The sequence below is a fragment of the Oryzias latipes genome, chromosome 2 (genome assembly GCF_053564925.1).
Source record: "Oryzias latipes strain Hd-rR chromosome 2, Olatipes_Hd-rR_3.1".
Lineage (NCBI taxonomy): Eukaryota > Metazoa > Chordata > Actinopteri > Beloniformes > Adrianichthyidae > Oryzias > Oryzias latipes.
In genome coordinates, this window is record NC_136238.1 from 45752961 (window position 1) to 45767458 (window position 14498).

The 14498-nt window shown below is 39.8% G+C and overlaps 1 protein-coding gene and 1 long non-coding RNA gene across 6 annotated transcripts in view; one reads left to right on the forward strand and one right to left on the reverse strand.

The window, feature by feature from the left end:
• Window positions 1-14498, reverse strand: part of LOC144989467 (uncharacterized) — a 188950-nt gene that overhangs the window by 18272 nt on the left and 156180 nt on the right. Inside the window, exon 1 of one of the 5 annotated variants that reach the window (XR_013653677.1) lies at window positions 2452-4063. This is a non-coding gene — a long non-coding RNA (uncharacterized LOC144989467). Of the gene's footprint in view, window positions 1-2451; window positions 4065-14498 lie in introns of those variants that run through there. The other 4 variants (XR_013653678.1, XR_013653680.1, XR_013653675.1 and 1 more) reach the window with 4 other exon arrangements.
• Window positions 6419-13943, forward strand: LOC144989330 (uncharacterized). The gene is made up of 5 exons (XM_078941572.1): window positions 6419-6672; window positions 7421-7638; window positions 7767-8221; window positions 8319-8475; window positions 9476-13943. The coding sequence occupies exon 5, from the start codon at window positions 11959-11961 to the stop codon at window positions 12784-12786; it is 828 nt and encodes a 275-aa protein (XP_078797698.1). The 5' UTR covers window positions 6419-6672; window positions 7421-7638; window positions 7767-8221; window positions 8319-8475; window positions 9476-11958; the 3' UTR covers window positions 12787-13943.

Genomic DNA, 14498 nt, shown 5'->3' on the forward strand with positions numbered 1-14498 from the left:
GTTCAGCGCCTCAGGCTGTGTGTCTGCGTGCGGACTCACGCACACACGGGAGGATCATTAAAGACTGTCACATTTTACAGCAAGAAGCAGAGTCCAATCCCTCTGAGCTGTCACTCAAAAGTCATCAAGTCTACGCGTCAGTGAGCTGCTGCTGAATGGAGAGACATGAAAAAAGGTGGAAAGAGCAAACATGAAGAAGAGTTTTCTTCTCTTTCACCGTTTCAGAGCAAAGCTGCAGGCTGACCGTAAAACTCTCCGTAAATCCAAACCGAAGGCAGAACCTCCTCCAAAACCATCAGAACCTGAAATGCCAAACATCACTCTATCAGAACCTCCCTGAGCCGAGGAGAACCCACTTTCCCTAAGAACATCTGGGAACGTGTGACCTTCAGTGAACAACATATTAGTGAAAATAGATTTAATAATTACACATTACACAAAAGAGGAATGCATGAAAAGATGAGGCTGGAGGGGCATGAATCTCTGTAATAATATCATTACAAATACGTGGATTTTTCCTGCAGGACGGGAGACGACACTAAATCAATGCATCTCTGTTATTGTGCGGGAATAAATCCTCAGAGTTTTGCGGGTGCAGGCGGGATGAAGACAATAGTCCTGTGCAGGGCTCTACTTGTCACCCCTCCACTGTGGCGTCTAACAGAAGGAGATGGACACATTCTTGACCTAAACACCTACTACAAAAGTTTGGTCGATTTCCTTGGAGAGTACTCTGAGAATGAAGACTCTCTCTTCGTCTTCATGCAGGAGGAACGTCTGTTTCCAGACCACCTCATTGAAAAGGAGGAAGTTTTTCAATCTCTCACCAAGAAAAGTGATTATGAGGAACTTTGTGGTCAGTTGCTCCAACCAGTACTGCTGGCCCTCAAAACTTATTAGGAAAAGTCTGTCAAGGAACATCTTCCTGGGGGGAAATTTGGGATGCAGGAGAGCATGTGAGAAGATGAACTAAAGCAGCTCCAAACACAACAAGGATCCAGAAAGGATATTCAGTGTGTTAGACTATCTTGTTCACCATAGGCCTAATGCATCAGCTGTTACAAATGAAGCATATCTGATGTCTTCCTACAATAAGACATCAGAGTGGATGTCTCAGTTATCTCCTGAAAAGCTGGAACAACTACTAGGTGATGTAAGAAAAAGAAGAAAGGAGCTGGAGGCTAAATCCAAAGTAAGGGAGGCCAGCATCACAGAGAGCCATGAAGAGAAGCAACTAAAAGCAGTGGAGGCTTTGGCAGAAAGCAGGAGAAAACATTTGAAAAGAAGAACAACTTGACTGAAATAATCACTGATGCAGGTCTTTAGCAATCAGAGAAAGATGATAGTAACATGGAGAAGTGTGACGGTGATGCTGAGAGATTCAGAGCTCTAACAAATCAGCTTCATTTCCAGCAGGAAGTGCTGCAGCAGGACCCCAGGGGAAGGAAGGATGTTTTCATTGTTTCCAGAATAGACAGTACAGGGAAAGCTAGAAGTAAGCCATGGACTGAACTTAAAGATAACTTGATGTTTCTCATCCAATCTGCTGTGGCTGCAGGTTCTTCTCAGAGTCTCCAAGTGTGCCCAAGAAAAGAGGACCGTCCCATCCTTACCAGGTAAAGGAGTACGCCACTCATCTGCAGATGGTCAAGTCTACATTGGAAAAATTATTTCCAAAGTTCCTGGACTTCCATCCTGGTTTAATGTAATTTATGATGGAGATGAAGCTGTGTAGAGCTACAAACTGATGGATGGAAGTCTGGAGATCATCATTGAAAGCTCCTGACTGTTGCTGGGTTATTGAGTATTGTGGATGTTTGGATGATGGCTAATGAAACTAAAAAGAAAAGGTTTATTCACTTGAAATGTGTGTGTTTTACTCTCTTAAATTGCCTTAGAGAAGGAAAAAAAATGACTTAAATGTTGAATAAATGTACCAATAAATGAATTACACTAATTATATTAATCAGTTAAAAAATGTTACAAACTTGCTGAAGCACCCTAAGAATGTCCTGTGAAAATTGGAGTGTTTGGAACAAAAATAGGGAAGATGTGATATCTAGAAGAAGAAAAAACATTTTTGCTTATTTTAATGTTTTTGTTCCTGTAATTACCAAGTGTTCCCATTGTTTTCTATTCACAAAACAATAGAAATCATTAAGACTTAAAATGTTAATAACTTGTTTAATTTTAAGTCTATTGAGCTAATTTTATTTGTTATTTTGTTCAGAATTGTTCTATCATGTGTGGTCACATTTTTTCTGACTGGGTCTTAAAATATTTTGTCTTGTGGTCCCAACTGTGTTAGGAAAAGGTCAAACCCCTGATATCCACTAAAGAAACCTGAGAGAATCAGCTGCTGATAAAGACTCAATAAAACCCAAATCTGAAGGAGAAATCAGTGAGAGATGAACTAAGAGCTTCTCTGTTTGTGTGATGAAGGTGACATACCTATGTGGTGGAGCTGCAGCTGTGGTTTCCAGATGACATCCAGCAGTCTGCGCTGACGACAGAGCTCCTCCTCGTACTGGACGATGGTTCCTTCACAGAGTCTGCAGATTTCTTCAGCAGCAGCAGCTAGTCGCTCGCTGATCAACTCTCTCAGAGACTGAAGGGAAGACATGGTTCCTGCTCCGATCTTCAGCTCCAACTCCCACAAACACCGCCGTCCTCTTCACTGCAGCTCCGATCGATCATCTGCTAGTCTCACAATCACAGCAATCCACGTTGTCTTTCCGTTCAACACTTCTTCACTCATTTACGACACTTTGGAAAATGCTGAGAGTTCCCACACGAACCACGTATCGTCATTTCTGTCCAAAAACCTCACAAACGTCCCAACAAAACACCACCGACCTCTGAACACAAGCTAACGCTGTTAGCCTGCTAACAAGCTAACGCTGCTAGCGCCTCGTGCTGTTCTTCTTTGTTTGGCTAACAGCGTCATGGTGCTTTAGCGCCACCAGCTGCTCTGGAGTGTTATCTGTCGCTCACATAATGATGTCGATGGCGGCATGAAATCGCTTCTTTTTCACCCTTACTGGCAAATAAAAGAAAAAGTGGCAGTTTTCATTAAACAAAACTATTCTGTCAATAATCTTTTTCGACCAGAAAAAGAGCAACCTAAATGGAGACGTGGGAACGGGACGTGCCTTCCGGTTCCGGCTAATGATGTTAGTCGCCATTTTGTCGTCTGCAGCCAGGTTTTTTTTTTTAACTTTATTAACAATTGAGGTAACATACATTAAATACGAACAATAACCATGTAATCAACATTGCCAAATAAAACATATTAACATAGAAAATAAACAATAAAGGAAATAAAAACAAAAAGATAATGAACATAGGACACAAATAAATAAAAGCAAATAAGTAAAATAAAAATAAAAGAACATAGAACCAATCTATATGGTCTAATACTGGTTAGGGGTACTCGTGAAGTTTGTATTTCTGAACAAAACTAAGCAATTTCAAGCCATTCTTCTTTTTCATGTAATGCAGTGATTGAAAGTAAAAATAGTGCTCTTTATGAAATGTTATAAAAAGTGGTTTAGTCTTCAAATATGTATTTTTGTGTATATAAAACTTTCCTTGCAATATAAGGATATAAGAACAGTATTTTCTGGTCTATTATGCGATACCACACCGAATAAAACATTTTTTGCATGAAAATGCAATTTTGGAAGAATGCCAAAAACAGAAATGTCTGCAGCCAGGTCTTCTTGGGCTTATTTAACCGAAAGAAAAAGAAGAGTAATATATTTCCTGGACAACACAGGTCCTCACGAACGGAAATATGCAATAATCTGAAAATTATGACCTAAACTATTAGTAGGAAAAGTGAAATCACCTCCTTTCAGGGTTTTTGGAAAAAAATAGTTTAAATATTATATTATATATGAATATATCAAACAAATTTTCCACGTATGGGATCAATAAAGTAATTCTGATTCTGATCATCCATCTGATTTACTTTCTGCATTGACTTTGTTTATTTTAAGTGTCATCAAATTTTGAACAATTTTAAAATTAAAAACATAATAATAGAGGTGGATCTTTACTTCTGACAAACATTGTTCTCTTTATCCTTTTGTTTGATCCTACTACCAAATTAAAATAAATAATAATTATTAATAAAAGCATTATTTTGTTTGTTTAAGCCACAATGTTTTTCCTTTTTTAAATCAGTACATTTTTTTAGCTGTACCCTTTATACATGTAAACACCATAAATGATCACATGTGAAAGAGGAAAACTAATTAGGATTAATAAATAATAATAACTATAATATAATAAAACATTAGAACCAAAGAAAGTGGTCTGAGAAGAAGCAGCTCTGAAGCTCTGCAGCTGACGGTGCAGCTTCAGGACTCATGAGGAGGACCACACTGCAGCGCCTCCTGCTGGAGCATCAGAGAGTCTGCAGACAGAAGATCCTTCCAACAGCAAAGAGGTCTGCAGGAGCTCTTTCCACCACCAGCAACAACCGGAACCAAGCAGGACCTACAAGAAGTTCAGCCACTAAACTCCCACAACTCTGTCATTTCCTTTCAGAAGCTCTGAGCTCCGTCTGAGTCTGCAGAGATGCTGAGCTCCTCAGCTGCTGCAGCTCCCACAGTCACATGAAGGTCTGCAGCTGCAGCAGGAAGTCCAGATGTTTGCAGCTGCTGCAGCTCCCACAGTCACGTGAAGGTCTGCAGCTGCAGCAGGAAGTCCAGATGTTCCCACAGTCACGTGACTTTGGAAGTCTTAGCTCCTCCTCCTCACCATCACTGTGACTGTTGACGTCTTCCAACTCCTCCAGAAAGCTGTTTTCTGATGAAGCTCTAACATCTCCTCCCTGTTGCTGCTTTCAGTCCAAACTCACTCTGTTCATGTCAATTCACTCCAGAGAAAATCCTTTTTCTGGGAAGAATTGGCTCCAAGTTTTCCTCCAACTAAGAATCTGCAAACCCAGATGAGAACTCCCAGCAGGAAAAGAATTCATCTGCAGGAAACTAGAAAAAGGCCTTTTTGTGGGAGGAAACCATTCCAGATCTTTACAAACACCAGAAATCCCAACTTTTCCTCCACTTAGCCTGAGTTTGGGTTCCAGGAAGCGGTGTGTGTTCAAGCTCCGCCCCCAGCATGAAACCCCTCCTCCAACATGAGGCCACTGGGGAATTCTGAATGAACCTTTACATTCCCATAGCAAAGCAAAACTGAAGATGAGATCTCGTTTCTGTCACATTTACGTCTCCTAGACGTAAATGAGAACTGTTTGAGACTAAACTGCTTTTCTCATTCTTCTCAAACATTTCTCCTGAGAAATAAGTCTCACAGTGAGCACTGTTTGAGATCTCAAAATTCTCTCACAACTGTCTCTTCTCCAGATCTCAATTAAGAGAAAAATGAGCCATATTATGTTGCGCTCAAGTATGTCTCAATTTGATATCCTTACTTCCAATTCCTATCTCAGTTACGTCTCAGTGAAAGACATAAATGGTTCTGTCTCTCGTTGCTCCATAATTTAGATCTTGTTTTAGCCTTTTTTTTATTGTCTCAGCAAAAGGAAAAATGAGAGTAGTACAAGCCCTAAAATGAATCTCATGATGACACCATTACAGTTCATTTCTAGAAAATAATATTTTTTAATTTATTTTATGTTCAACTTAAAAAAGTTGTTTATTGCTTACACATTTATATAACTCAAATACAATTTCAAGAGAAAAAAAGTTAAATCGTTAAGACAGTCATGTCCTCAAAAGACATATTTTTGAAACTTTTTAAAAAACATGAAATTTCAAGACAACGTTGCAGTGTCGATTTAAAAAACTTTTCTTTGACTGCTTAGATAAACATGAATGAACAAGAATGTATGTTGGGTTAATGATGATGCGCTATTTTTGTTCGAGCTGTTACCATTCTGACAAGGTTAATAAAAGCCAATAAAAGCCCTGCAGGATCTCCAGCTTCTGGAAATGAACCCAAACGGCTCTGGCTCTGTGAGTTTTAAAACAGGGTCAATTATTCGCGGACTTTCGTTATTCGCGGGGGGGGGGGGGGGGGGGGGGGACGTAACCCCCGCGAATACGGGGGGATTACTGTATACGCACACTTATATGTTGGTGGGTATAAAAGTTTAACACATTGATGTCTGAACTAAGTAAAGGACATTAGGGATCAAATTTGGATCACCTTAAAGTGAACAAAAAATAGATTGTACATTTGAAACAAACAAATAAAATACACAAATAAAAATAATCAAATAAATTAATCAACTTTAGGGTGGTACAGATTTATGGGGTTCAGTTTGAGTTAATTTATCTTTGTCTTTAAAAATCACCCTTCATGCAGCCTTACAAGCTGAAAATATTTTCTTTTTTCTTGATTTTAGTCTGCAATCATATTGAACAAACAGAAGCCTGGAGTAACCCGATTTGAATTTTAAACTGTATCACAGCCTCACTTGACACAGATTTCTGATTGGTTGATCACAGTGGGAGGGAAAACTCAGTGGTTGACGTCACCAACGGGCCGGAATCTGCAAGCGGGAGAAGTGCAGAGAACGAGAGACTTTTGACGAGAGCTTGTCGTATTTTTTCTGCGTTTTTAAAATCCGTGGGATGAATCTCCAACATTTTTTTTTACTTGTCTGGAAAGGATTCAAGTAAAATCTTTGAAGTTTGCACGGTAAGTTTGCGATTTCTTTCCTCCAACTCTCAACTCAGTGCTAAAGGTGTTTTAAGCTAGCTTCGCCAGTACTGCAGTCTGGGCTACTCGCGGTGGCTTTGGCTGTATAAGTAATTATTACATTTTAAAAAGGATAACGTGTGCTTTTTGTAATAAAAAAAATAGACACATTGTATATTATTTTCAGTGTAGAGTCTTGGGATGAGCCTCGATATTTTTCCAAACGCATGGCCATGGCATGAGTGCTAAGTAAATAACTGTCTGTTGGAAGACATTTTGCTCTTCAGTTAAGGGTCTGCAGGGTTCATCCCATTCACAGTGTGACGACACCACAGACCATTTCCATTATTGCAAACTTCAAAATGTGCAGTTTCACTGTATGTTCAATTTTTACGCTGTAAAAAGCTTTTATCTTGTTTAAAAGATCATCTTGCAGACGTTTGGCCTGGCATGCCATCTTTTGAAACTTTTTATGGACATGTGTTTAAAGTAAAGTCATCATTAACTGCTCACATGTCTAGAAAGAAAGCATAATCTGAAAATGTAAGCATATTAGGGAAACATGTTCTCAGCCCTCTGTCAGTGGTTGAGATGTTTAGAGAGCACAGATGTAGCTAAGCCAACAAATGTCAACACTGATAATGTACGAGGATTTTAGTGAATCATATTTAAAAACCTTTCCAGATCTTATTTTGTGCTGTATAATTATAAAATGTGTGTACATGTTTTTTTCCCTTTCTGATTCAAGGTGATCTAAATTCTTTACTCGTGAATCAAAACCCATGTTCCTCCACACCATTATGGAGGTCCTACCAGAGCCACAGAAGACATCCTGGAAGAACACTTGCAGTCCATTGGAATAAATGGAGTTGTATGAGGATCTACGATTCATAGAAGAGGCTGACTTGCTGCCAGCTTTGAGACCTGTTCAAGCCCGGAAACGTCTTGCTTTCTGGAAATTGAAATGTGAGTCTCAAACATTACAAATGAGTTTTTGTAATGCACGGAAGTGGATATGAATATGAATGGGTAACACACTGACAGTACAGTGTAAACTTAACACACTTATACTGTTTGTTTGTTTTTTGTTGCAGACCAAACGCCAGAGAAGAGCACATCGTCATCTGTTGAGACCTCACCAACACAATCATCATCACTTTTGTTATAGTCACCGAGGAGTTCGTCAGCCACATCTTCCAGAAGCCGAGGACTGTACATACATTGACTGGGAGGACAGCTTTGAAATAACATGGTTTAAGTTTTCTGAGGAATTTCTGCAGAGGGGAAAGAGACCTGGCCCAAGAATAAGGAAGGAAATGGTTTGCAGTCTTGTTGCAGAAATGATGAAAGCAAGAAGTTTTTCCAGACTCTAAAAGGCTGCAGATGATGCGGGGAGAGCAGAGTGGCTGCTCAGAAGAGATGAGATGTTAAAGAGACGCTCTTTCTTCTGCTCTGCTACTCTAATGAGGAGGATGCCATGTTCTTGTAGAAGATGCAGACGAGGTCCAGCTGCAGCAGGTGCCGTTGACTCCAACTGTTATTGTATGTGGTAAGTAAAGTTTCAAATGTTAAATTATTCTAAAGGTTTTGTCTTTGTATGCTGTACATGAGTGACATGTTTACTTCATCCATTGTTCTGTCTTTAGGACAGTCTTGCTTTTCCCCACGGAGGTTCATGCTGAGTTGGAACCGCTCCATCATACACAACAACATTGCAGCTCTGTGCCTGATGTTCAGAAGCTACTTCTGCTTTAACAGTCATTATCCAACTGAGCTGGCTTCAACCCTGGAGTTTCTGCAAAGGTACATATTTATGAGTGCTGCCCTGCGATTCATTTTTGGGTGTGTTAGTTAATCATGACCTGCAGTTAATTATTCTAATTAGTCTTGTTTTAATCTAACTCAGGGCTGGTCATCCCTGGTCCTTGAGATCTACCAGCCTGCTTGTTTTCCAACTCTCACTGAATTGCTTGCTGCTGATTAGCTGGACCAGGTGTGTTCATTCAGTCATCTGGTTGAGCTGATCAACAGCTAGCAGGGCTTGGAGATCTAGAAAACAGGCAGTGATAGATCCCAAGGACCAGGAATGAGCAGCCCTGGCTAACCTAAAATTTAGCTGTGAAAAATCCTTATTTTGGGGTAATTTGATTTAAATAGCAAGATTGTGTCACAGTAAAAGAAATATAAAATACAATTTAAAGGGTGGCTTTATGAAGTTTTCTTAGTATAACAGACTTATTTCCAACCTTTACTTTTGTAACACTAAGGGAAAATTCTTCAGTCTCAAACAGAACAAAGACGTAAGCCAAAGTGCTCTAATTTAAAAAACTAATGGAAATATTCTGAACAATCCAAAAAATATTGACCATAAACTTCTCAATTATACAATATTTGTGTTGAAATACCTTCTTCCACAGTTTGCAGTCTGACACGATCAGCCCTCAGCGTCCCAATTAAGACAAGGGTATTATTTTTCCCTTGTTAAGAGCCAACCATGCAAAATGTGACTTTTGATCATTTCTTAAATGTTTGATCTGGACTGTATCATGAAAAATGAAATGAAACAGATTTGAACCTTATTTTTTTAATAGTTAATGCCCACAGTATGCTGCATTTAAATTCTTTTAACTGAAACAGATGTCCTCTCAAGCAACGTGTGGCTGCTTTAGGGATGACAGAAACGTAATCTGAAACTGCTGCTTTTATAAAACTACAGTTTGCTTCTAGCTTGAAGTGTTATCTCTGTTATGTGCGGTCTATTATCAATTTACTCATGCCAGATTTTAATGTTCTTGTCTTACAGCTGATGTCCTGAGATGTGCCACTCTACCTGGTTGGGAACAAATTGAAGAGGCCAAGCTCAAGAAAGCCTTTGTCAGCAAATGTAGGGCCAGAACAGGTTCTAAGGCCACTGCTATGATCTACAGTATGCGGACTGGTTTCTCTTCCATCTTTTTTCTTATTTTTTATCTTAATTTGGTTCATGGATTTGATAGTCTGCAAGTTTCAGAGAATGTTTTTATCAGGTACTTTTTTACGTGGTTACATAATCTTGTTTTTTTTTCCTTGTACCTCAGCAGTGCTGTCAGTGTGTTTGTTGTTTAAAATCTGGAAGTATTCATGACCAGCATGTCAACCAGATTGAGTACGCCACGGTTCATGTACTAAATGCAGTTAATATTTTTTTAAAAGTGTCTAATACTGCTACCACAATTCAAATGCTGTACTGATGATGGTGCTGCCCAAATAAAGTGTAAAGCATTTACATTTCTAGTATTGTTTTTACTGTTACTGTATATCAGTGGTCTCCCATCCTGGTCCTTGAAGGTCACTGTTCTGGATGTTTTAGCTGTTTTCCTGCTCCAACAGATCTGCTGCAGTGGTTGAATTGCCTCCTCAAGTTCTGCAGGAGGTGGTTAATCACCTGTTGATTCACCATCTGCAGGATGGTGGCCCTTGAGGACCAGGATTGGCGACCACTGCTATAAAACTAAATTCTCTTTTCTTTCTCAAATATATCTCAAATATCCTTCTCATTAACGGCTTTGGTAAGACATTCAAGAGAAATGATTAAGACATGAAAGAGACATCAGACAGACAATGATGAGATCTCTTTTAGGACTCATTCTTCTCAGATTTGTCTCATGAGCGTCTTAGATTCGTCTCTCCCACTTCTTAATTATTGCTCAAACCGTTATCTCAACTCAACCTCATTTGTCTCAGTGATGTCTTTTCTCATTATAGCTTAACTCTTGCTCCTAAGGGACCCTTAGGAGCCCGTCTCCATGTCTGGTCCGGCCCGCTGAACAATATCAGAGACCCACCATCAAGACGTGACATTTATTCCCTCCTTCTGTAGTCGGTGTCCCGATCTGAAAGCCTCTAAAATCTGTCAAACAGAACAGAGGACAGTCTTCTCTTGGGGCGGCCGTGGTGCAGCGGTAGGGCGGTCGTCCCATGATCGTAAGGTTGCAGGTTCGATTCCCGCCTTGTACGCCCATGAGTCAAAGTGTCCTTGGGCAAGACACTGAACCCCACCTTGCCTCTGGTGGTAGGCGGGCGCCTGTGTTTGGCAGCGGAGCGACCACCAGTGTGTGAATGTGTGTGTGACTGGGTGAATGGGTGTGTGACTGTAAAGCGCTTTGTCCTTGTAGGAAGAAAGGCGCTATATAAGTATACGCCATTTACCATTTCTGTGTCTCAGTTCATCTTTCCCGGTTTAGCTCGTTCTTTCAGATCAATTCTGCTGCCTTTTTTAAACAGCACCCTGTTCTGTGTCCTGATTGGCTGGAGACCCTGTCAATCAATCTCCTCAGTCCGTGTCTCCTGTTCAGAAACACTGAGCTCTTCAGATCAGAAATCTGTGATCGATCATCAGATCTTTGTTTTCATTCTGAGAGGAAAATGTTGAAAATGTTCCTGTCTGAGTTTTCCTGCCATAAACGTCTGGAATCAGAATCCGTGGATTTCACCGACTACGGTCATTTTTAGAACATAACTCCTGCAATAAACTCTGAATGGTGAAAAGGTAACACAGAAATATGATGAACTGCAGCAGAAGACACAGACATGTGCTTTTTTCATCATTACTGGATGAGAAACAGACGTTCAGACCACAGCAGCTCCACTAAACATGAGACGTGATGAGCTGCAGCCCTAAAAGACGGGAGAGGATCCACTGTTTAGTGTTTTATTTCATAAATAATGTGATTTATTTTATTAAAAGGATCATGAATGAATGAAACTTTATTCATTTAGCACTTTAAAAGTCCTTGAAGGAACCAAAGAGCTTCACAATAAAGAAATGATCTAAAATGGGAACAAAAGTTTTAAACTAAAAACTCTAGAATGTTCTGTTTTTTTCTGATCGCTGCTCTGCTACACTGAGGCCAAAAACTGAAGAGCTCCTTTCACTTTAAGCAAGCAGGAAATAAAACGAGCACGTGCTCAGCTAGCTGATGGTCAGGGCAACTGTTGGCGGGAGAAAGAAAATGTTCTGCAGACAAACTCTGCGGTTTCTGACTGTACAGCAGAGGAAGAGGAGGAAGAGGAGGAAGAGGAGGCGGGAACCTCTGAGGTCTGGGGGCGGGAGGAGCTAAGATGGCGGTCCGTGCGGTCAACTTTTTGTGAGCTGCTACGGTCCGGTCCCAAAATATCCCTTTTGACCTCATTTTCAAACTGCTGAACTAGTTTTGCTTTTTTTTGTATTACTCTCAAGTCTTACCACTGTAAAGAGACAAGAACGAAGTGAGAAAAACAACAACAGCAATATTAAGAGCTCCTAGAATGCCACGGGAAAAGCCTGTATCGGAGAAGCCGACTCCCGCATCCAAAAACCCAGAGATGACAACACATGACCACGAATACGCCATGGAAGTTTCCTCGCTGTCTACTAAAAGGAAAACCCCGGTTACACCCACCAAACCCTCCGTTCCACCTAACAAGGTAGTCGTCTCTAACAAAAGTGATGCCGAGTTGTCAGCATTAACTGCCGCCATCGAAAAACTGACGGCGAGATTTGACGACTTTGACGGTAGACTTCGGGAAAACTCTGTGATTCTGGCTAATCTGACGAAGATCACTGAGGTAAACGCTGCTGATATAAAGGACTGTAAATCCAAAGTGCACAATCTGGGAAAAGAAGTTTCTGTGCTGAGGAAAGAAAATGATGACTTAAGAGAGAGGGTGGTGGAGATGGAGCGATATAAACGGCGCTGGAACCTGAAGTTACAAGGTTTGAAAGAAAAAACCGAGGAAAACACCCGCAAAGAAGTCCTGGAGATCCTGGCAAAGATGGCGCCACAGCACACATCGGTGTTGGAAATGGTTGTGGATACAGTACATCGGCTGGGGAGGAAAGAAACCGGGAGGCACCGCCAAATTATCATCCAGTTCTCCATGAGGCACTACCGCGACATCTTCTGGAAGGTTTCTAAGGATGCAAGGGTTTGTCAAGAGATGGGAATCTTCTTCAAGCAGGATTTCTGCAAAGCGGACCGAGAAGCAAGAGCTGCTGTCTGGCCCAAAATGGAGAAAGCGAGAGCTGCGGTACAGAACGTGTACTACCGGGGCCACATCGGGTACGCCAACGGAGTCCGTTTGTCTCCAGACTAGCTGTGTTTTTTTATTCTTCTTTACTAGTTTGGAGTTAACTACCATAAATGCTTTGTTCTTAAAGCATAAACCTCATTTGCTCCGTTTTTTCCACACCTTAAGTTCACAGAGGAAAGTGAAACTCTGTTGTTGTTAACTTGAAAGTTATAAGTTCTAAAGTATTTTTTCTAAAAGTTTGAGGTCTAGTTCTGCATTACAATGTTATTTGGGATCTGAATTCCAACCGCTAACTTTCACCTTCAGTAACTAGCTAAGTAAGTAACTTTTTGTTCATTTTTGTGTTATTGTTTTTTTTTGTATTTCATGTCTAATTTTAACTTTGTTTCTTTAAATGTTAGGGGTTTACGAGACAATGTAAAAAGAAAATCTATGTTCCTATTCTGTAAAAATGTGAAAGCCAGCTGCATTCTACTGCAGGAAACTCATTCTGTTAAAGCAGACCAACAGTTTTGGTCTAATCAATGGGGAGACAAAATCCTATTCTGTCACGGTACAAACAAATCTTCTGGAGTTGCTTTGCTCTTTAAAAACTGTTCGTTCAAAGTGATTACCCATATCTCTGATGATGACGGTCACTGGCTCATCTGTGTTCTTAAAACTGATGATGGTTTTCTGATCCTTTGCAATGTGTATGGCTATAATATTCCTAGTCACAACAAGTTATTATTAACAGAAATTGCAAAACATGTCAAACTTCTCAATCATAAGTACTGTACAAATACTGTAGTAATTGGTGGTGATTATAACATGGTTCTAGATGAATGGCTGGATAGAGTACCCTCAAAGTTCAATACCCATCGTATTAATCCAACTTTACGGGACTTTTGTCTTGATGTTAATGTTTCTGACCCCTGGAGGATCAAAAATCCTCTCAGACAAACATTCTCTTGGTTCAAGCCTAATGGATCTTCAAAATCTCGGATTGACTTCTGGCTAGTCTCAAATAACCTTCTACAAAACAAAATAGACGTTAACATCTCAGCAGCTCCCCTGACTGATCACTGTTTGATTGAACTTAATGTCAGCTCTCAAATCCAAAAATCCTTTGGAAGAGGCTACTGGAAATTTAATTCTTCACTTCTCACTAATGAAACTTTCTGTAATGCTGTTATTGACTTATTAGAAACAATAAATAGTGATTCAACCCTAAAATCTTACACTGATAAGTGGGAATTCTTTAAATTCAAAGTAGTCAAACTGCCATTAAACATAGCAAATTAATTGCAAAACATTATAAGCAAAAAGAAACTGAAATTTTGACTGAGTTAAATCAGATTTGTTCCAAGCCTGTTTTCAACGAGGATGATAAACAACGCAGAAGCATTTTACAGTGTTCTCTTGACGATATTTATATTAAAAAAGCGAAAGGAGCCTTCATCAGATCCCGAGCAAAATGGGTGGAGCTTGGTGAAAAGAGTACTTCTTATTTCTGTAATCTAGAAAAGAAGAGGCAAGAGAAGAATGCTATAAAGAAACTTCATATTAATAATCAATTATGCTCTGATCCTCAAATGATCTCTAAAGAAATAAGTTCATTTTATAGTAATTTGTACTCGTCATCTTATTCCGAATCCCACAATAATACTTTTTTCCAGACAATTAAAGATTTCATTCCTAAGATTGATGACAATTTTAGAAATTCTTGTGATTCAGAAATAACTTTGCAGGAATTAGAGAAGGCTTTAAGCTGTCTCTCCAATGATAAAGCTCCA

Excerpts from the sequence above, each read along its gene's own strand:
- LOC144989330 (XM_078941572.1), top strand. The coding sequence starts at position 11,959 with ATGCCACGGGAAAAGCCTGTATCGGAGAAGCCGACTCCCGCATCCAAA.